We start from the raw sequence: 22919 nt of genomic DNA on the forward strand, positions 1-22919 counted from the left end.
GAAGCGCTCATGGGCGCAGGACAGCACTCCTGCTGGAGAGATGCAGCCCCCAGGTCCCCAGCAGGCCTGTGCCACTCGCTCACACCATGGCTTGGGAGGAGCCAGACTCACAGCACGAAGAAGCCAAACATCCTAGAGCAAAATGAGTCTCACCCCAGTGTCACACAGCAGGAGGGTCTGGACACAGGCCCCAAAGGCCTCACTGGCTGAGCTCGCTGCCTGTCACCCATTCACACCAGAAGGCTAACAGCAGGCCGCTCAAGGGCCCACATCCCTGCCATATGCACAGACAAGACCTTTGCTCCCAGATTTCCCTCAGAGCCAGCAGAGGCCACAGCAGGCTGATGAGCACAGGCAGTGGCTTCCCAGAGGGAGAAGCGGCAATGGCAAAGGATGCACAGAATCTGTCACTTGGGTGCAAAAAAGACAGAAGACAGGTCCTTGCATTGAAAATATATGTACTTACATAAAGAGTTGGGCTAGAACAGGGCTGGTCAAAGCCATTTAACCCCTGGTGGCACAGGGGTTAAAGTCTCAGCGCTATCAAGCTACCACCAGCCACTGCCACAGGAATTTAATCCCTCACCAGGGAATGATCCACATGGCACAGCAGGCCTCTTCTGACCCACCGCTGCTCCCCTAAGCACTGTTCTTCCTCGAGCTGCTTGCTCTGCTCCCACTCTGTCTCTGGTGAATCCTCACCCCCTGCACCTCTGGCCTATACCCAAGTTGTTATACACATAAATGAATGAATGAATGGATGGATGACAGACAGATAGATAGATAGATAAACAAGTAAATGACCTTTAAAAAACTAAATAAATAAAGTGCAAGAGCAAGCTCCTCAGTCACAGTGGCCACATTTGGAATTGAGCAGCTACGGCATTGAACTCAGTAGAGCCACGTCCCCCGGGGCCTTTGGGAGAACATGAGATATATCACAGGACATCATCTTTCTTGGATCTGAGCTTTATGAAACAGGTGTCTCCTTCAATGCACGACTCTAAAGCAGCAGCCTCGTGCACAGAGACCCTTCCCCCATGGACACGCAGTGGGCACGAGACAGTGCACAGAGGACTATGCTAACCTGAGCACTGGCTATCTGCCCACCCCAGTAGTCCTTGCCCCCCAACACACACACACACACACACACACACACACACCACCCCAGCCACCCCGCGGCCCTGTCCACCAGTGGCCCCGCCCAGGCGGCACCACACTCTGGAAGGCAGGTTAGGGGTTAGTGGCGCCCGGGAGCTGGGCGCTGGGCGCATGCACGGGCAGGCCAGGGCGCTGACCCTGGGGCCCAAGCACGCAGCACACACCGCTGGTACCTGGTCTTCTTTCTGCGCAGCCGGGAGAACAGTTTAGTTTTCTTTCTGTGAGGATGGACGGGATGTGGAGGCTTTTGCCCATTCTCTTCCCTCAGCCACAACCCCTCTGATGAGAGGAGGCAAAGGGACAGAGCCACCCTGATCCCCCATCACCTTCAGGGTGCTGGGGCTGAGAAAATCAGCAGAAGAGGAGCTGCCTAGAAACAGGACGTGCGTGCCCCAGCCCACAGAATCTCTGGGGCCCACAAGCAAGGAGTGGGGGTCATTTGGCCTATATGGGGCCCTGGGAGAGGAAGCAAGCAGACCACAAAATGGGCCACTGTAATACAACGGAGGCCGCCACTCCCCTGCTTCAGCCCAAGACCAGTCCCTACCCACGGGAAACTGGGCTCACCATGCTCACCACTCTTCACACCCCTCCTGGGCATTCAGTTACCTACAGGCCATCCCTCCCCTCAGGAGATCATTTTCTGGTATTTATTCTATCCCTTCCCCCTCCCAACCCCCAGGGCATCCTGTGAGCTCCCTTGGTCAGTCACATACATTTTATGTTTAGGTAGAAAGCAAACCATTCATTACTGTAATTGGGTGGAAGTTTGGGGGTTCAATGGTGCCCCTCTCTCCCCTGTAACATTACCTGCCTTGGTAGCCCTAGGTAATACCTCAGTTACCCCAGGAAGCAAATACAATCACTTATTTTACAGGCCAGGTTCACAGCATTCCCCACCCCATCCTGTAATGCACGCACATGGCCAGAAAGCAGGGAGACCCCAGACTTGAAATTGTTCCCTGCGAGCCATAGCTGAAGGAACAGGTCTTTCCCCTTCTCCCTCCAGATTATCCCCTAGGAAACAGGGGTCTCCTAGGTGAGGGGTGGGGGGGAGGAGCCCTGAGGTACAGGACTGAGGAACACAGTTGCCTCTCAGGGTGCACAAGGCTGCCATCCAGGGATGGGTTTTCACAGGAGCAAGCTGTAAAGGGACCATAATGCTCCTGCTCCACAGATGACGAGCAATACCAAACTCAGGTGACCCACAGACTGCCCAGGGAGAGCTCTTTCCTCAATGGAACACGCTGAAAGGGTTGGGGTACCCTCCCCTGCTCCCAGAGTTTAGGCAGGCCAAGGCAGAGGCCAAACCCAAGGAGGACCACAGCAGTGAGCCTTGGCACAGCCCTGTATGAGCCAATGAGCACCAGGAACTTTCCCCAGACAGCCCCCCCCCCCAAACCGCCCTTGGGAGGGCAGTGGGCGACACACACCTGGGCTGGGCCTTGACCGTGAAGGTGTTGCTTCCGTGCTGCTTCTCCAAGCTGACCAGCACGTCATTGAGGTTCTGGTTGAGCTGCAGGAGGGACAGCAAAGAGGTGAGGACTTCTGAGGCCAGGAAGGAAGCTCAGTCTCTCCTAATAACTTCCCTGCTTATCCCCCTGCCCCAGGCCCTCTCCTGTACCCCTGCCCCAAAATGAGGAAGCTCTTCACTCCCAGCACACCCAACCTGCAAAAACAGAGGAAGAGTGTCACTTGGCTAACAACAGTTACTCTTTTGAGGACTATCTTCTTTCAACTTGTAGAGATTTTCTAAAACGCCATATAAAGGTAACATTATTTTTTTAATTGCTTTTGCAAACTGATTGCTGGCTCTAATCATTAAAGTCATTTGTCAAGGTGCCTTATAACTGACACAGATTTCACCAAAAGAATAGACAGGAGAGAGATTTATCCCATGCATATATGGAAAATACTTTCCTCTTTGCTTCGGCCACTAGGAAGCTCAGGTGGAATTGTCCTCCCACTTTGTTTTATTCCTCAAAATACCTGCTTGTTTTATAAATGTTTTATAAGTTATCTCAAGTCATTGAACAGAAGGAAAAATAGGAAGGAAGGAGAAGACCTAAAGGCAGCGACTACACTCAGGTTGGTCACTCAGGAGAGGCTCCCAGCTGGCTTTCCCTCTTCGTGCCCTGGGCGTGCTTGAAATCTACTTTGCATCACTTTGTCCTGACTACAATCTCATTATTGGAACTTTACGAAGAGTCCTTTTGCATAACTTTTAAAATTTTCAGATACAGCAGAACTGCTTCAATGTTTCAAAACACTGAAAGAAAAACCCAAAATCGAGATAATTCTAGCAGTTTATTTATCGCTTGCCTATAACTTGGAAACCACCATTTCCTGACAGTGCTCCCTTGGCCAAGGCTGCCTAAGAACCCTGTCCAATTTGAGGGGTGCTGGCTGTGTTCAGGTCAGCAGAGTAATACTGAAAGGAGAGGCTAGGCTGGACTTGTAGGCCCCCTCACAGCCTCCCCAGGCGCCAACAGCAGCCCAAACACACTGGATGCAGAGTTCCTTGAGGACAGGGGCCGGCTGACTCCTCACAAGGTCCAGAAGGGGTGTTACCATCATCACTGGTATGTGCTGAACCCCAGCAGGGACAAGGGAGCTTGACCACCCACGCTGTGCCTCTGACCCTGGCCCTTGGCCCCAGAGGCCTAGGGCCACTGGTCAGCAGGACCTACCTTACTCATCTCCTTGTGGAAGTTCTCCTCCAGACCCGCGATGCTTTGAAATGTGTTGACATAGAAGCCTACACGACTGTGAGAGGGAGGAAGAGGGACGCGTGAGCACGGAGGCCAGCCCAGGGAAGCCACACATGCTGGCACACCTCGACCCTCGTCAGAGAGGGCCCAGGGCACCGCAGGTGCACACCGGGACTCAGCCCCGCCTCCTCCTGGCCCTCACCTGTTCCACAGGGACGGGAGCTCCTCCTGCAGATCCACATTCATCTCCTCAAAGACCTTCTGGGCTTTGATGAGCTCTTCCTCGGCCTGAGGAGCAGGACCCGTCATTCCCCTCTGCCGGGCCTCTGTCCCAGCCAGCCCTGGCCAGGCCGGGCCCACCCCCAAGGCCTGCCCCCACCAAGCTCCACAAATGCCCTGGACCCAGGGCTCTGGGCACGACGGGGCTGAACTGGACATGGCGGACATCCTAGGTGGGCATCCCCATGAGGCCTCTGGGCCCCTGCAGCCAGGCCCACGGGATGGCTCAGGAAGAGCAGGACAGAGCCACAGCCAAAAAAGATAGGGCCCCTCTCTGGCCCTGCAGTGGGCAAGGGGTGAGTAGGGAACAACCCGAGGTGGGGGCTGGGACCCCAGAGCTAGCCAGTTGGGAACCCGATCCATTTTCATGAAGCACTGGCCTGCTGCCCTGCTTTCTAGTCCTGCTGTTCTTCCTCCCTGCTCAGGACAGCTCTAACTGAACCTCAGCCACAGCCTGCATTTTGCCCCCCACGAGTCTTTTCCTGCCCCCCTCCTGACTCCTCTCGCTCCTGTGACCTGCCGCCATCAGAGGCCAGAGGCTGCAGCCCTGCAGGGAAAGTCAGGGGAGCAGAGGGGGCAGGGCCTGGACAGGTGGAGCCCTGCTGAGGCCCCTCCGGGTCTTCCATCTCCTCCTTCCCAGGGCGACAGGCGCTCCCAGCTCACACCCACCAGGCGGTGGCGCCAACGCCCCACTGCAGAGCTGGAGTGGAAGAAAGCAGCAGCGCCCCCTGAAGGCGGAGCGCGGGCGCAGGGTGGCCGTGACTCATCGCCCCCCGCGGAGAAGGGGCTTTGCTGGCTCATTTGGGAGGGCACTGCTGGAAACGGTGACTCAGAGGGCGATGGGATTCAGTCTGAGTCACAGCCCAGGAACGTAGCAGGCCCTGCCCAGGAGAAAGCTTCCCACCAGCAGCCTCACATTCTCAGGCCTCTGGCGAAGGCAGCCAGCCGACTGGCTGGAACCCCGAAATTGCCACACAGCATGTGATGCCTCCAGAGTCTACCCAGCCGTCCCTTCCAGCTTCAGGGCAGGATCGGCCCTTTGGCCCCTCTCCCCTTCAAGTCCCAGGCCGGCCTGGGAGTCTGGGGCAGGACAGGAGGGGACAGAGGCTACAATCAAATTGTTGGAACTTACTGAGAGCTCTTTTGCATAACTTTTAAATTTCATCTAAACACCCTCTGGGAAGGCATGGGTGGAGTTAAAGGGAGAATTGGGGGGGGGGGGGGGACGACGACCAAGTAATATCTCTAGACATTGGAGCTTGGCCACTCTGGGAATGAACAGACACGGCGTACATCCAGACCAAGGCTGGCCATCCTGCCTTACCTCTCTGGGCAGCCCAGAAATTATGACGGGCAGTGCACAAAGCCCAAAATGAGTGACGCCAACCAGGCTAGCTAAGCACCTTGCGCTGTTACACAGTCCCCTGCCCACCACCATCCACAGGCTGCCTCGAGTCCCACGCCCCCCGGGAACCCACCCTGAGCACGCCAGCTTGTACCCACAAAAGCCGCCTCTCAATGAGGACTCAGCCGCAGCCGTAATGCTGGTGTCAACTCCCCAAGCGAAGCACACACAGCTCGGCAGCTAGGCTGTGTGCCAAGCCCCGTTCACCTTCCCAGGAGTGCTGCTCCGGGCAGGTGACTCCATTGTAGGACTCCTGGGAGTGAGGGCCTGGGTCCTTTTACCCTGCGGGTCCCATCCTCATGATTCTGGCCCTCAGAACCACGTGGTGGTGGGGAGAGAGGAGCATTGTAAAGGTGACTACAGGGCTCGAGTCTCCACTGTATGCTGATGGCCACAGAGAGCAGACAGAGCCAGTCTGCTCAGCCCACAGCAGCCCCCTACGGCCCTGCAGGGAGGGGGGAAACCGTGGCAAGGGTGAGGAGCAGCTCAGGGACACTTAAAGAGAATAGGTTTGAGTGAGAGTGGTCTCACAAGTCTGCAAGGCCAAACCAGCTAGTGGGCCAGCCCCAGGTGGCAGCTCACAGCTAGCCAGCTGCTCATGGGAACCCCGAAGGCATCTGGCCGCCCCCCAGGAGGCAGGCATGAGGCAGGGGAGGGGCAGAAGGAGGATGTGTTCAAATAAACATTAGATCCAAGTGGGAAAGCCGATTCGGCCAAAGGCAAAAGACTTCTGCCTAACATCCACAGAGAGGATGCGATACCTCAGCCTCCCCTGCCGTGCCCCCAGAGTGGAGGTCTGGAGTCTTTCCAGCAGGATCCCCAGCCACACTCTCCCAGGAGACCAAAAGCAGCCACAGGCCCCACTAAAATGTTCACCCCTTCTGCCAAGCCCGTTTCAAGAATAGCATGCAGAAGCCCCATCACTGGCTCCATGCCCTCTGTAGTTGAAAACCTGAACTCTGTTCCAGGACAGTCCATTCCAGCCCCCTAGCTCCTTCTCTACCTCCCAAGGCTCCCCAGGCCATCTCCCCGAGACCATGGTCACCCCAACTTCAGGGTGAAGCTGTCAACAGCTCAGTGCTTCCAAAGTCAGCCCACAGCTTTGGCCTGAAAGAAATCAGGCAGCAGGTCAGGTAAGAAGTTGGGCCCCAGGCCAGTGCAGAGCCCAGCATTCTCCACATCACAGGCATTTGATACATGTGTATTGAAGATGATGAAATCAGGAGGCAGCCCAGGAAAATGGGGCAGCTGCCCAGAGAGAAACCCAACCTCCTAGGTCAGGTCTCTAGCCAGCCCCCTCCCCGGAACTATGAAGGGGTGCTGGAGTCACATCATTTGCACTGGACAGAAACCCACGAGGCCACCTCTCCAAGTCCTCTGTACCCAGTGGCTCCTAACCACCCTGGCCCAGGATCCCACCCATCCCAGGAGCAGGGACTGAGAAGAGTCAAATTTTGCCAGGGCAGCAGGAATGTTTGGGTTTTATACAAAGAATCTCCTCCAGCAAGCCCTCTGGAACCACTGTGGACCAGACTGTTTGCTCTCCATGAAATTCCTAAAAAGTCAAGCCTCTAAGCCTAACTTCTCAGCAAACCAGCCAGACTAAAGAGCCCACCAGCATCTCTGGGGGGACCAGGGGGCCCATAGGTCCCAAGGGTCACCAAGAGTCTGACAACCATGACAGGGACTTCCCAACTATCTGGAGCCCTGGGCAGGGGAATTAGGATAACGAGGCAAGGCTTGAGCCTGCGGAGTGAGCCCAGCTCAGCCACACACAGGCTGGGGAAGCCCAGGCAGGACAGCCTGCCTCTGCACAGGTTTGTCTCCTCAGTAAGCTCACACATGTCAGAAGGCTCAGGTCTCCACCATTTGCAGGACATGGCCAGCACACACCCCCTTTTCTCCACCACCCTCAGGTCAGTAACCTAGGGACCTCACATTCCTCACAGGAGAGGCAGAGGGGAAAATGGCTCCCCCTTGTCTCCACAACAAGATCAGGACCCACCCTCGTGAGCCAGAGCCCCAGTCTCATCACCTCCAGCATTTGACCTCAGGTCTCCTCTGAAGTAGGAGCATTTGAAAATAGCCAGACCCAGGAAAGGGGCCCAACCCTCCCCCGCCCTCTCCAGCCCAGGGCAGTGCAGGGCAGCTGGGCAGACAGGATGACAGACCAGAAGGCGCCAGCACGTGCAAGGTTAGAAGCCAGTGTCACCTGATTTCGGAGCAGGTTAGTTTGAGCTACGAGATGAGCCTGCAGTTTGCCTTGGCACCACTGGGGGGCGGCTTTCTCAAGCAGCGAGACAGGCTGGGGGGTGGGGGAGGTCAAGGCAAAGGAGAGTGGAGAGACAGGAGGGAGACGGGGAGAGAGAAACAGAGACACAGATATTAAACACCAAGTGCAGACATCCCAAACGCAGTGACAGACAAGCTGGCCGCCCCTCCAGGAAGCCAGCCCCCCACAGCCGATAAAGGTGCCTTGAGGTTGAGAGAATAAGGGAAACGAAACCCCAAGCACGGGCAGAAAGGGGTGAACTCCAACTGCAAAGCAAAATGTGAGAATCATTAGCAGGGGTTGAGGGGCTCGCAAGCAGAGTCCTGTCCGGGTGAGGTGGGGAGGGACACCCACCCTCGGCCTCCGCCATATGCAGAAACATGGCCGGTACACACCCCCTCCTCTCACCAACCCCCAGACTTGTTCCAGCAGAGTCAGGGTCACATATGAACCAGGATCCCGTGACGGAATTCCACTCAATGTGTGCCAGGCGGGCGGGGCCCTTCCAGGGAAACCCAAGCCAGGCCTGTTTTCTTTCTGGAAAGTGGCTTCAGAGTGGCGCAGAGGGGCCCAGGGCCAGGGCAGGCACCATAGGTAGGAGGAAGTGGGCCTTCACCGGCCACTCACGGGGCCCTTTCACTCACCCACCCCTACCCCTCCCCCCCCAGCTCAGGGAGCTGAGCTAGCCCCAGGTTGGAACCTGCTATTAAGAGCCAAGCCCCGACAGGGAAGCAGGGAGAACCCAGGAGGGAGAGGGGCTGGTGAGTACAGCGCAGGAGGACGTCTTCCTGGTGGCTGTAAGCACCCACCGCTCCCTGCCCATCTCCCTGACACCTTCCCTCCCAGCCCCCCCAGCCCTTACCTTGGCAATTTTGGCTTCATCCTTCTTTTTGGCAGTTTGGAGGGACTCAAAGTGGTGCCGTGCACTGTCATAGTCCACCAGCTTCCGTCCTCTCTTGGCAATGCGCGACTGGGGGACAGATACAGGACAGGGTGCTGAACAGGGCCTGGCACCCCCAGCTGGGCCCAGAGACGCTGGGCTGTAGGAGGAGCGCTGGATGGACCAGCACCCAGCTCCCAGGCTCAACAGGTCCTTGGAACGCATGCTCTGGACAGTGTTGCTCGGACCTCCTGGTGGCGGAGCTCACGTCTCCCAGGCCCTGTGCCCTTTTTTTCCAGAGGTCAGACCACTTCCTTGCTATACAAGCCATTTGTCAGTGGCCACGGGCCAAGCTGGTTGCTTCCCTGGCCCGGCCCTCAGCTCCTTGAAGACGGCTCCTGGACCCTGGGCCTCTCTCTCCAGGGCCACCAGGATCAGCCCGCCTTCTACACAGCCTGGAAACTGGACAGTAGCCCAGCAGCCAGCACGTAGCATAACCCAGAGATCAGGTCTAGCATGACACTCACCACCTGGTCACCTCTGCTTCCAATTACCTGAGCACCCAATTCCCCTCACTCCATTGCAACTGGTTTTTGAACACACATAAACAAATACACCTAGATCAGAGTTAAGCACACAATTCCAGGTACACAGATGAATACCAGGCACCTTTGGGCACGCACATCCTCTTATATACCTGATTCGAATGTGCGGGCACTCCACATGCAGTGACGTAGGCACCCCCGCACACCATGGGGTCTTTGTCTACAGCCTGGAGACCCAAGGTACAGAGTTCAAAGCACCCAGCTCAGAAAGGCACAGAGCAGTGTTGGTTCAGGAGAGGAGATGCCAGGGGAGGGGGGCCAGCCTTCAGGGCAGTCACAGTGGTGTCTGTGCACCCCACTCCTCTCCAGCATCCCCTCACAGGCTGCCAGGCCAGAGCAGGGCGGCTGGAAAAGAGCACATCTCACCTTGATGTCTGGGAACTGGCCCAGGTATGTGTCCATGGTCAGCAGCGCCTGGTCCACCAGCTTCTGGTGGTAATCCAGCCAGAGCAGGTCATTGTTCTGCAGGAGGTAAGAGTATGTGAGTGTGTCGCCAGGGAGTTGGGCCACCCCAACCCCAGCTCTCGCCTCCCTGGTGGACCTGGGGGGTTCCACCCCACCCCTATCACTTAGTGGCTCAGCAGCTTCTTAGAATCAGTTTCCTCATCTGTAAAATGGGGGTACAAATTCCGAAGCTATTGCCTCTCCCACTTGACTGTGAGGGTCAAGGTCAGCCCATGGCAGGTGGGGTCTTAAGAGGGTAGGTTCCTGAGTGATGCGAGAGTCGGAGGTGAGGACCAGCCCAAGTTCCTTTCCTCTTCTCTGTATGAGGGATAGGGTGTGTCAGAAGAGAACCGTGACCCTCAGAGTAGGCGCAGTGAAGTGGGCACACTGAAGAGGAAAGTCAGAAAGGCTTGTTCCAGAGGCCAGGACAGGCACGATGGGCCAGGCCACCTGGCCATGCTCACCTCTGCGATCTTGTTGGCTTCATCCCTGCCCGGCCAGTCAGGCTCGTATACCTCTTGCAGACACTCGTTCAGTTTCTTGGAGGCCTCATGCATGGCTGCAGACAGAAGGGACACACTGCAGCCAGAGCCATGGGGTACTGGGGGAGTCGGGGGTTGTTGAACATGTTTGTCCCCTGACCCCCAAAGGCCCAGGAGGTGTGTGGGTCACCACTGAATCGTTGCCTCTCCTCATTGATGCTGTGGCCTCTCCCTCCCCAGCTTCATCACTCCACATGAGGAAGGCCCTCACTTGACCCCAGGAAGCCCTGCCTGCCCCTTACCCTTGACAGAGGCCAGGTAGGTCCGGAGATCCTTCTGCAGCCTCGTGCCCTCAGTCTGCAAGAGAAAGGCAGGACACAATGAGGGTCAGCAGGCAGCCCATCCCGACCCTGTCCTTCCTGCAGGCCCACATGGAGAGCACCGAGACCAGTGACGCCGTGTGAGCGCTCCTGGGCCCACCTGGAACTTGGCTCCTCTCTGGCTAGACACCTGTGGCATAAACTGTGTTCTCAGCCTCACCCTGGCCTCTGCAGCCCTATGCCTAGAGGGACACCCAGCCTGTGCTTGCCAGCCCCTGTGTCCTCCAAGCTAGTCCCAGCCCTGTAAGGATGACATGAAGAGAGAGACCCCTCTGCTCTGGACAGGACCAACACCAGCTGGGGATGGCAGTGACACCCAGCACCTTGTTCCAAAAGCTTAGTTGGTACATGAGACCAGCCACTCTGCTGCCAGGAAAGGCCCGGAGCAAGCCTCTAGCAGGGTACAGAGGGTCCTGAGGGAGGACACTCAGTCTAACCTGCTGGGAGACACCCCTGCGAGGGAAGGCGCAGTGGGTGTGGGGAAGCTCAGGACACCCAGGTCACGGCAGGACTCTCAGGACACAGGCCCAGCTGAGAAGAAGGATTAGGAGAAGACTGATGTAGGGAGGAAGAAGCCAGATATGGAAGGCCCCCCATGCTGGAAAGGGGACTAGCGGAAGGTGGAGATACCTGCATCTCCTCAATGCCACAGGAACAGGGGCAGGAAAACTGAGCAGATGGAAGGGTGAACAGGCTGAGGCCAGCAGGTGACATCTGGGAACAGTGAACTGCTAACGTTCCCAGAAGCCACTTGAAAAGAGGGAGAAACAAGGGCAGGCTTTAGAGCCACTTAGACCCAACTTCACCCCTTACTAGCCACAGTTCCTGAACCTCTCTGAGCCTCATTCTCCTCATCTGTCATCTGAATGACCCACCCCTAGCAAACTACTAGCAAAAGTACATGGGGGGCCCACACAGTTCCCAGCACAGCACGGCGCTCAGCAAGCCAGGCTGGGCCTGGAGCCTCGCAGCCTGGCCTCTGGAGACCAGTGATGCTGAAGACCATGAGCGGAGCAGAGAAGGGCAGAAGAGCAGGTTTTCCAAAGGCCATGGGCAGCAGTGCAAGAGGCTGGCCTCCTGGACGCTCCCTGTCCTTGTGGAGGTGTGCAGACCTGGGCTCCGCAGCCAGTCACAGACTCAGAGACCAGGTGCCCCTGCAGAACACCAGCCTGGTCTGCCTGGAGTTCCTGCAGAAGGGGGTGCTCACCCCTGCCAGCACAAGCAGTGACGTGCCCTTACTTCCAGGCTCATTCCCAGCATCCTCCAACCTCTCCTGCTCTCTACTCCAACCCTCCCTGCTGGGAGCCCAGACCTGCCCTCCCCTGATGTCCTCCCAGCACTTCGGGCTGGGGCCAGCATTTCCGGTGCATGCCTTCTCGACACCCCCACCCCCACCTGACAAACAGGTGGTTCAGTGTCTTCCCCAGTGTCACAGAGAGGGGGAGAGCTGGTGAGAGTCCGCAAGGTCTAGGGCTCCCGCCCCAGTTGGATGAATGGGTCACTGGGGAGTCCCAGAAACACACGCAATTCTGCCTATTTGTTACCGTGACAGCTTTCATGCGACAGACATGGGCCAGGAGGATGGTAGGCAACAAATAAAATACTGCACAATTGTAAAAAGGCTGAAGAGGGGAAAATACCCTCTGTGGAGTAGAGTATACAGTCCCGGCCACATATTATTATTCATATGAGCTATGAAGTCTGAGACATGCTGATTCAAGATCAAAGACTAAAGGCCAACCACAGCATTCAAACATCTTTGGAATTCTGTCAGGGAGTCAAACTTGGATTCTGTGGCCTTGGAAATGAGGAAGGGTCACACCACTCTTGATACCCCTCCCTAGCATGAACAAAGAAATGCTTTGTTGGGAGAGATAAAGATAAAACAGTGATGTGATGCGATGCTATTGTATTCATCTGATGTCACTGACCCTTCCAGATACAGCTTCTCTCCTGCCAAGCTTCCCCAGCTCACTCCCCTCCCCACCTCCATCAGCGCCTGTCCATCCTAACCTCCTAGGAAAGGGCCTCCCTGGTAGGCCGCCTGCCCAGCTTCAGGCTGTACCAGGGCCCCTTGTGCTGCCTAACAAGGCCACGCTGTGAGCAGACGTGCTGGGCTCAGGCGTGCCAGGGGCTGCCCAGGGCTCTGCCTCCCGGGTGCAGCTGCAGCTGGGCCTAGGCCCGAGCTCCCCCATGGGCCCCAGGGTTTGACACAGCCCTCCCCCACCTGGGCCTCATGCAGGGCAGCTGCGGGCCAGCCAACACAGCATATGTGTGTTCCATTCCAAATGGGCTCCCTTGGCCCCCAAACAGGACATCTGAGAGACAACTCTGGGGCTTCCTGGGGCTCTAATACACTCCTTACGGAGCAGCAGGCAAAAGATAAGGCCTGGAGCCATGGCCCCCTCAGCTTGCTCTCCAGGCTCCAGGCTCAGGAATCTGGAAGGGCCACAGCCAGCTGATAGCAGACAGACACCTAGTGCAGCTCACGGGGTGACTCAGCCAGTGCCCCATGTCCCCACTGTGTCCCCTTCCACAGGGTGTCATGTCCCTGCCTCCTCTGACATCACTCTGCTAATAGCAAAAACACCCAGCCCCCGCCTCCCCCAGAGACAGCCCCTCTGGTGTGAACCCCACTATCGCCCCTCTGCAGTCAGACCCAGAGGCTCTTTTCTCAATAGGAAGCCCATTGGGTGGGCCTCAGGGACAAGAGGCAGCCTGAGGAGGGCACTCAGCCCACCAGGAGGACCCCAAAGCCTGCCTAGGTTTGCAGGTGGCCTGGGGTGTCTCAGTGCAGAGACACAGGGCAGGGCACAGTGACTAGAGTCTAGCAGGACTGTAGGGACCACACACACCAGGTGGAGGTGACAGCAGGGGACTTTCACTCTGTCCTAGGGTCAGGAAGGGGTAGGAAATTCCCTTCCTTGAACAACAAATTCCCTGCCCTCCTTCTCCCTGATCAGTGCTAGGCCTCTGTGCTTAATGTTCACAACATGGAAGAACCCTTAGCTTTCCGGCCTCCCCAAGTCCAGCCTTCATTCTGCCTTTCCTAGGGTCCCCATGCCCTACCGGCTGGCCAGTGAGGCCAGGCCCATTGCAGCTCCCTGATTTACTCCCTCCCTCATAAAACAGTGATTCTCACAGCCTTCTAAACCCTGACCCCTACACACTTAGGCCACAGTCAAATCCATAACTGCCTTAACCCCCAAGAGGGAAGTTTACCCGCACCCCCTCAAATGAGTCCTCAGATAGGCCAACTCCTGCTCCTACCCTTGGCCCCTAAAATGCCAGCTACCCCACCCAACCTGTGGGTGGCCAGGGGCCCAGGCTCATGCGATCTCCATGTCCACTGGGCCGTCGCCAGGACTAGCTATCTTTAGCCCCAGACCAGCGAGTGACTCTTTGCCCAGAGCCAAGGCCCCGGAGAGGGTGACTCTGAGGGACAAATGAGGGGTGGGGCGGGAGGGAATGCTCTGGCTGTGGCTCTGGGGCCAGGTCCCCAAAAGCCTCCACTCCAGATCAACCCTTTCCTCGCCTTCTACCAAATAGCCCAGTTGGCTCTGGGGTCAGCCACGCATGCCAACCTGAGGACTGCAGCTCTCCCCAGTCTAGTCAGTTACCCCAGGAGCAGAGCTTAGCTCCAGAGGAAACCTCAGAGTGACAAACCTGGATAAAAACCCACAAGCCACCCCACATCAGCAGTGCAGCCTTGGCCGAGTTCAGCCTTGCTGAACCTCAGAGACTCCATCTGTAAAATAGAGACTACGCTCCTCAGGATACAAGGCTCCAGTCTGTAAAAGACATGGGTTGCCTGGTCCATAGCAGGTGGTCAAGGAACGGTGACCCCTCTAAGGCCTTCAGGGCAGGCTACATAAAACCTGAGGGAGGGGTTCGTGAATAGGGGATCATGCCCCAGGGGCTGCTGGGACACTAGGTTTCTTATCCAAGCATCCATTCTGCAGCTAAGAAAACAGACCCACGGGGAGGGGCTCGAGAGGGGCTTGTCCAGAGCAGAGACAGTAAATCATGTCGTGGCACCTTCCTGGTCTTCAAGCACTTCCACTACTGGCCTGGGAGACACAGCCACAGCTCTGTCCTTTCATGCGCCTCAGTGGAGCAGCTCTGGAGGTGAGGATGGATTTGACCCTGGGGCCGTCTACCAAAGGCTCCCATTCTCAGGGCCCCAGGATTTCTCAGTCCCAGGGCCCTGCCTGGGAACCCCCAGTGTTGTTCCCTCTACAGAGCTGTTTGTTGGTGGGGCTTCCAGTGCTTTCCAAGGCTTCAGCCATGAAGAGGGAGTAGGAGGAAGAGGCCTGGCCTTTCCAGTTCCCCCACAGGGAGCCCCCAACTCCTTTCCTAGTGGAGCTCAAACCCTGACCTCACTCCCCATTCCTTGTGGCCTCTTCAGGCCTCCATCCCCATCTGTGGCTCACTGTGGCAGGCCTCAGAAGCCACAGAGTCATGGCCTAGGTTCCCCTTCTTCCTGCTCACTTGCCCTCCCAGGGAGGGGAGAATCTCCAGCGACATTCCCCTTCTACTGCCCTTATGCACAGCCAACAACGAAGTGGCTAATTCTGGACCTAGTAGATCTGTGGGGGAACAGTTCCATGGAGAACACAGTCCGGGTAGTCAGAGTCCTTGAGTCAGAAAGTCCCTCTCATCTCTAACTGCTACCCCCAGGCTGCCCAGGCCTGGCCTATAAAGTAAGAGTTTCCTTAGAATCACTGACAGTCGGCCCTCCCTGGTGGCGCAACAGCCACATAAAGCACAACACTATGAAGTTTTCGCCACCACTGCAGCATAAGTTTGATCCCCGGCCCCAGAGGCAACCCACATGGCGTGGCAGACCTCTCCTGACCCGCCCGCTGCTCCCCTCAGCAGTGTATTTCAATCTATCTGCCTGTTCCGCTCGCCTCTCTGTCTCTGTTGAATCCTCTCATCCCTCCTCCCCCCCCCACACCTCTGACTTGTACCCCAGTTCTGTATGTATAAATAAATAAATCTCTAAAATAAAAAAAGAAGAAAGAAAAAGGAATCACTTACAATCTTTAGAACCAGACAAGTATGAGTCTGAAACTACTCATAGCACTTGATGGCCAACAAATCACCCAACTTCTCTGAGGCCCAATTACTTGCTCTGTAAAAGTAGAACAATAATACCAGCTGCCTATGGGTTGTTGGAAGAAGTCTGCAAGGAAGCTACAGATGGCTCAGCCTGCAGCCTGCCACACAGCCAGGCACGGAGATCAGCGGGTGCCTACATCAAACCCAGTCTGCTCGCATGAAACCCTGCAGATGCCACTCTCCTCAAAAGCTTCAGTTACTCCCACTTGCCTTAATAGCCAAAGTCTGGCCAAAGTCTGTGCCTGATCCCACCCAACCTTCACCCTGTCATTCCCCACTCCATCCTACTTAATAGGCCCTAAGTCTTCCCACCCCCCTTCCCATGGATCATACACAGTGTCAGTGCTCCCTCCTCCAGGAAGTCTTCCGTGATCTCAGCAGTCTGTATGGATCCCCTCCTCCAAGCTCCCTGACTCCACAGATCCAGCTCTTGACACTTTCCACCTGGCAGCCACATTTCCATTTTTACAAACTCCCTAAGGCCAAGAGCACCCATACTTACCAGCTGCTTGTTGAAATTCTGGACACACTGTTCAAACTGCTCATCTTTTGTCTCATCCGCCTTTCCTAGTTTCTGGAGGACCTGCAAGGCAGAGAGAGAAGGGACAAGTGTTATTTTAAGGAAGTGGCCAAACCGAGAATGCCCAGTCACTAATACCACCGGTCAGCCTGGGGAACCCATGGCCACTATCACCAGCACAGGGCAATGGGAGCATGCTGTGATTCCCACCAGCAGAGCTGAACCTTCTGGGTCTTAAATCCCCCACCTTCCACCCAGGACTCATCCTAGGTCAGGAGGAGCTTGGGGCAGGCTTGCTGTACCAACCAAAACCAGGAGGAGGGGGCATCAAAGACAGCACTCTATGCTGAGCTCACCTCACACCCTGGGAGCTACACCCTGGTGGCTGAAAGTGGGCATGAAGGGCAGGTAGGGATGGCCCCATCTCCCCACATGACTCCATTTCCTGGGACCAGGTTAAAGAATACCAGAGAGAGGAGCAGGGCAGCCCCTGAAGTGAGAAGTAACCACACATCCCCACCCCCACACCCCAGCTTGCAGAATGGAGGGCATGGAGAGCCGGAACAGAAGGTGGTCGGGCTGCTCCCGTCACTGGGAGTCAGCTCCCAGTCTGAGCCACTCAGCCACCTGCTCCCTCCTCCACCATCCAGCAGACGTGTGCGTACACACACATACATGCACGCAGGCTCACAGTCAAGGCCTACTCTTAATCTCTGAGGCGGAGGCGGACTCCCCTGTGGTGAGTCACAGCTGTTCCTCCTCAGTTGTGTATGGGGGTGGGGGGTGGGGTGGAGATGGAGAGGAGGGCAGGGTAGGGAAAGGCAGAGAGGGAGACCTAGAAAAAGAGGGAGCTGAATCAGGGACTGTGAGGAAGCCCTGACCAGAGGAAGCCCCAAGGGTTTCCCGGATTTCCTCTTAGCTCCTGCTCCCTTGAATCCCAGAGTGTTCTATGACTGGGAGGTGGGGAGGCAAAATAAGCAGGCCAGGATGGGGGAGGGCAATGGTAGCAGAGCAGGGAAAGAGAAAAATGAGAGCGAGGGGATGGTGAGCAGAGATGGGGCTGGGTTTTGCAGGGGGTGTAGGGAGCAGAGACCAAGACTCCATCGGCAGTCCTGGGCAGGTGTCTCCACTGGGGGCAGAGAGGACAAGTCCGAGATGTTCAACAGAGGCAGTGGCCAAAACCTAACAAGAATGAAGTGGATAAATGGTAGAAGGTGGAGGTGGTAGGTGGAGCCACAAAAAACTGTGCCCAGTGCAAAATCAAGAACCAGACGTGGCCCCCGGGAGCAGGGAAGCAGGGGACCGGTCTTGCAGCCATCCAAGGCTAGCTAGTAGGCCCCCTCAGTCAAGTCCTCCCTTCCAAGACCCTCAAATGGGCCACACTGCCAGGAACACCAGCTTCGCCCACCCAGGACGCAGGCCGGGTTCCTGGACTGAGGGATGTCCAGTTCTGGACTGAACCCAACTGGCCGTTCTCAGACTGACCCAGGAGCCACAGCAAGTGCAGTTAACCCTCAGCCTTCCTCACCACACAGTGCCTTAAGTCCTCTCACCAATCTCTTGCTCTGCACACAGCCCTGGACGTGTCTGCCGAGGCAGCAAAGGTCAAGCAGGGCTAGACCCAGTGCTAAGACGGAGCAAGTACAGAGGACTCTGGTTCCCAGGCTGAAGAGCCTGTTCAGTGGGGGTACTTCCTGGACGAAGTGGTAGCAGAAGGGAGCTTAGCTTACAGCCAAGAAGAGAGCAGAGAAACGGGGTGCATAAGCTGGGAATTTTGAATAGTTCAGGGCTATTGGAGGTCAGAGGATGGTGAGGGAGGGCGAGAGTGTCAGGAGGACAGAGATGGGTATTGGAAGTGGCCCACTAACAACTTTGTGCATGATGAATCAGGACAAAGTTAACCAGACAAGTAGCAGGAAACCACAGCTGACACTGAGGCGAGGGAAGAAACGCAAAACAGAAACATTAGCAAGAACATCAGCACTTTCCACGATCCACAGGCTCCCCCGTTTCCATTGGAAGGCCTATCCATCCAGTCCTGCGGAAACGGGGTGCAGCTGGGATGTGCCTGACCCACTCAACACTGAGCTGGGGTAGATGACTGTCCCCTATCATATGTCTGTCCCACAGCCCCTACAGAAATGGACCACCAAGTGGGAAAGAACTTCCAGATGTCTGAAGGGACCAGCAGCGTGAACCAGACGCTTCCAGCAAGCAAGATCAGGGTCCAGCCGGCCTCTAGACCAGGGAAGTGGTCCTGTCCACCACCCCCAGCCTCTCTGTCTCCCCAAGGACAGGCACCCCATGGGCAAAGAGGCCCCAGTCCCTGCCCTGCCATAAGGACTCCAAGGCCCCAACACTCACACCCAGCCCACTTCCCATACACAGCTGTGTGCTTGGCTCAGAAAGTAGAAGCCACCAGGTGAGACCACACCAAGCAGAGACCCCCGAGAAAGGGAACTCTTACTCTCTGAGCATCAAGTGCCTTGTCTGGAAAATGAGGAAAGCATTAATTAGCCCACCTTAAAACTTTTATTTGTCATTAACCCACCGTAATGTCATGCCTGTAAAACATGTGGCCATAGTTGGTAGTCAAGAAACAGCGGTCCCCTCAAAAGGCTTCAGAGCTTCACTCCAGGTCACGAATGCATCCCAAGATGCTAGACCTAAGTCCGGTGTACATACACACTGTATGTACATGTACAGCATGTATGCCCACACAACAAGCTCCTATTCATCCTGCAAAACCTTGCTCAGATGACACCACCCTGTGAATCTGCCTTGCACTTTTCCTCCTCTCTGACCACTCTGTATCATAAAGGGGCTAGGGCCTCCTCAGTGCTATGCTGCGTGTCCCAGTGCTACCTCAGCCCTAACCCAGCCACATGAACCTCTGAGGTGAAGACACTGCCCAGCCTTCCTGTGTCCCCAGATCCAGCACAGGACAGGCATAGCTGTTCTTAGGGCCCACATCTGAGCCATGGGCCTTGAGGACAGAGATGTAATCTGAGGAGAATACCCCAATCCTCTTAAACAAGATGGGACATTCATGAACAGAAAGTACAGAGCTTGACTCACAGGAAGCTGGCTTGAGAAGTAGCCATTAGAATTAGGATTTGAACAGGCAGTCGTGTTCATCTGAGCTCTGGTCTAGGGTAACCAGGCCCCCTCTGATGGATCCTGGCCCTGAAGAAGCTGTGTAGGGAGTGGGGAGGTGGCCAGCTTGAGAAGCAGGGCAGGCTCTGATGTGTGGCCTCACACTGTCTAACCACTCCACACCTCTGTGCCCACCTCTGGCACGGGAGGAACAACTGTAACCGCAGCATGGCAGGGCTCAGGGGCCACCAAGGAGTGCACGCTGGCCTGGGCCTCATTTAATCCTATTGTGCCTAAGACTACTTCATAGATGAGGAAAGAATGGCTGGAAGCCTAGAGCCCCATCCTCATGGAACTCTGGGTGTGGCCGCTGGAGGGAAAAACAAACTGGGCACTGCCTGGCCCAAGACAAGACAAAATTCTGTTCAGTAAAAAACCCATAGCTGGGCCCTCCCTGGTGGCGCAGCAGGTTAAAACACAGCACTAAGAAGCTAAAGCCACTTCAGCATGAGTTTGATCCCCGCCCAGGAGGTGACCACATGGTGCAGCAGATCTCTCCTGACCCGCCCGTTGCTCCCCTCAGCAGTGTGTACTTCATCCATCTGCCTGTTCTGCTCCCCACTCTGTCTCTGGTGAATCCTCTCACTGCCCCTGCACCTCTGGCCTATACCCTAATTCTGCATGCATAAATTAACAAATCTTTAAAAAAAACCCACAGCCTCACTGGCTTTGTTTCCCACCCACATACTTGGGACTTCTGAAATGTGCCAGCCACAGCGGGAGGGGACTTTCACCTGTTGGCTGGGGTGCCCAGACCCCAACCGCTCCCCACCCCTGCCTCCTAAAAGTTGTTCAGCCATGCCCAGATCTGTTCCCGTCCCCACTCAGAGGCTCCAAGGCTGCTCTCTCTGGGCTTCCCCTGGAACACGCGCCTACGCAGAGCTCCCACTCACTGAGAGGGACAGGGTGGGGTCACTGGTTTTGGGGACACAGGCGCACCATCCATCAAGCACATGGTTAGTGGGGTCAGACCACTGAAGACAGCAGGGAGGCTCTGGAGCCCGGGAGAGACTCAGGGAATCCCTTCCGAGGGACTTGCATACCCCCCTGAGGGTCAGGACTCTGCTCCTGGACAGAGGCTTGTGGGTCGGAGAGAAGATGAGCTGTGTGGCACTCATCACACACTTGTCACCTCGTCCCCCTTTGTAAGAGAGCCTTTATGATGAGGTGACAGGAGACAGGGACACAGGCATAGGCATGGGGAGGTTCAGCAGGCCAGAGAGCCTCATCAGTGCCACCCCGTTCCTCTCAGCACATCCTCAACTGGGCCAGATAGGAGTGAAGGGCTCCAGAAGGGACCATTCAGGGCAGGGGAGAGAAAAGAGGGGCTGGTGACAAGAAAAGCCTGCCTGAAAACAGCCACAGTTGGGCCTCTGGGCCTGGGCTGTGAACTGGCACCAGCTTGCCCCTCCCTGCCTGGTGGGAGGGCCCTCCTCCCCCCCCACACACACACACATGACTGCCCCAGGTACCACAGCCCAACAGACCTCAGGCGCACTTCCTATGGCGGGGTACTGCAAAGGAGGAAGCCCTTCCCCAGCCTCCCAGCTGTGGCATTTCTCACAGCTCAGAGCACCGAGGCCTAGATAGGCCTAAACCCCACGGGAGCTCTCTCCTCTCTTTCTCTGGCCAAAGGCTCTGGGGGACAGGCAAGTCCACGGAGCACAGCTGTGTCCCACAGTCACCAAAGCACAGAAAATCCCCTGGGGCCAGACTTGCTTGAGCTGGGAAGCTCAGCGCAAACGCCACCACACTCACACAGAGTCTTTGCCACCACACTCACACAGAGTCTTTGCATGCCTGTGACAGACGGCAGATGAGCAAAGATAAATCAGGCCACACAGCCTAAGGTCTAAGAGTCAGGAATGAGCCTTGAGCTGTTCCCAAGTTCCAAAACCAGATGAGGTTTTGGAATGACATCTAGGCCTTGCAGTCTCCAAGCCGGTCCAGCCCTCAGGGCAGAACATGTAAAAACAGTCTGCTCAGCTGCTGGGGTGACATTGGATGGGCTACTGAGACCAGAGTCCTGTGCTCCAATAAATCCCCACTTGGGGAGGACCCCCTCTTCCCAGGGAGTAACCTGGCCCCCTGAATTAATGGGGCACATATCCACATTGAAACAGCAAGAAATCAAGGCTAGGGAGAAGAGCTGAGCCCAGCGGCCTAGGACAGAAGCACTACTGGGTTCAGAGCCTCCGTTCCCAGTCAGTCCTGGTTCCTGGATCGGGGTCAGGTAGGAAAGCCAGGGTCTTTTCTAGCAGCTGGCAGCACCCCAGCATAGCTACTCAGGAGGAATCACTCATGCCCAGCAGGAATGGGGACGCACCCACTCCTCACTCAGCTTGTCCCAGCACCCCTAATCCACACCCATACTCAGTCACTCTCAGACACACCTGGGGGCATCATCCCACTCCCCCCAACCCCCCCGACAATGCCACCCAGCTTCACCTTCTTGATCATTTCTTCAGGCACCTGCCCGACCTCCATCAGCGCTGGTTGTGGACTGAGCAGCCCAGTGACTGGGCGTTATCTCCTCACCTCTTCCTCCCAGTGGGGCCTGCGGTTGGGGGGGGGCGCAAGAGTGGCCCCCAGAGACAGGATGCGCGTCCTCACAGCTCAGACAGACTGAGGCAGGCAGACAGGCAGATGATCAGGTTTCCCATGACCTCTCATCACACACAGGGGGTCCCTCTTCTGAGGGAGTCACCCCAAGAGAGAAACATGAGAAGGGGCCTCTGAAATCAGGCTAAAGGCCTGATGCCTCCCTCAGGCAGATAGGCCAGGATGGCCCATTCTGCTGGGCCTCTGGGTTTCTGGCTCACTGCCCAAGGCTTTCTCTCTCTGAGTATCCCCTGGCCACCTCCACCTGCAGCCTCTCTCCTGCACAGCTAGGGTCAGCGAAGACCTGTCCTCATGTTCCTCCTGTCAGGATGCTGCAGCTGTTCTGTGGCCCCGTGATGGACTCCTACAGAAACATGGTCTGAGCCTGTCCCTAGGCCCTGCAGTAACTGAGGGGCTGAGCGGGCAAGGCCTCAACAACACTGACCCGAGAGCAGGAGGGAAAAAGGAGATGACCCCTCAACTCTACCTTGCTCAGGCCAGGTTGTATAAACCCCAGCCCAGCTTCTTTCTTTAAAATATATACCTCAGAACTAGCTAAAAGGACAATAAACAGCCACCCACTCTCTACTCAACTGTAACCCACTAGGCCACATTTGTTTTATTTCCTTCTCTTTGTAAAAATAGTTTGGTTCAGGCCCTTCCTGGTGGTGCAGCAGATTAAAGCACAGCACTAAGAAGCTAAAGCCACTTCCACATGAGTTCGATCCCCGCCTGCCCCGAGGTGATCCGGCAGACTTCTCCTGACCCGCCCACTGCTCCCCTCAGCAGTGTACTTCGTTGATCTGCCTGTTCTGCTCCCTGCTCTGTGTGTGGTGAATCCTCTCACTATACCTGCACCTATGGCCTGTACCCAGTTCTGTACCCATAAATAAATAAAT

At 56.3% G+C, this 22919-nt stretch overlaps 1 protein-coding gene across 1 annotated transcript in view; it reads right to left on the reverse strand.

The window, feature by feature from the left end:
• BIN1 (bridging integrator 1) overlaps positions 1-22919 on the reverse strand; it is a 54078-nt gene that overhangs the window by 10215 nt on the left and 20944 nt on the right. Inside the window, 9 exon segments of the mRNA XM_012727101.1 lie at positions 2591-2677; positions 3852-3927; positions 4075-4160; positions 7769-7861; positions 8691-8798; positions 9680-9775; positions 10222-10316; positions 10542-10596; positions 16246-16326. Of these exon segments, the coding sequence (XP_012582555.1) occupies positions 2591-2677; positions 3852-3927; positions 4075-4160; positions 7769-7861; positions 8691-8798; positions 9680-9775; positions 10222-10316; positions 10542-10596; positions 16246-16326 (777 nt within the window).

Source organism: Condylura cristata, unplaced genomic scaffold (assembly GCF_000260355.1).
Source record: "Condylura cristata isolate star-nosed mole 26May11 unplaced genomic scaffold, ConCri1.0 scaffold00002, whole genome shotgun sequence".
Taxonomy (NCBI): domain Eukaryota; kingdom Metazoa; phylum Chordata; class Mammalia; order Eulipotyphla; family Talpidae; genus Condylura; species Condylura cristata.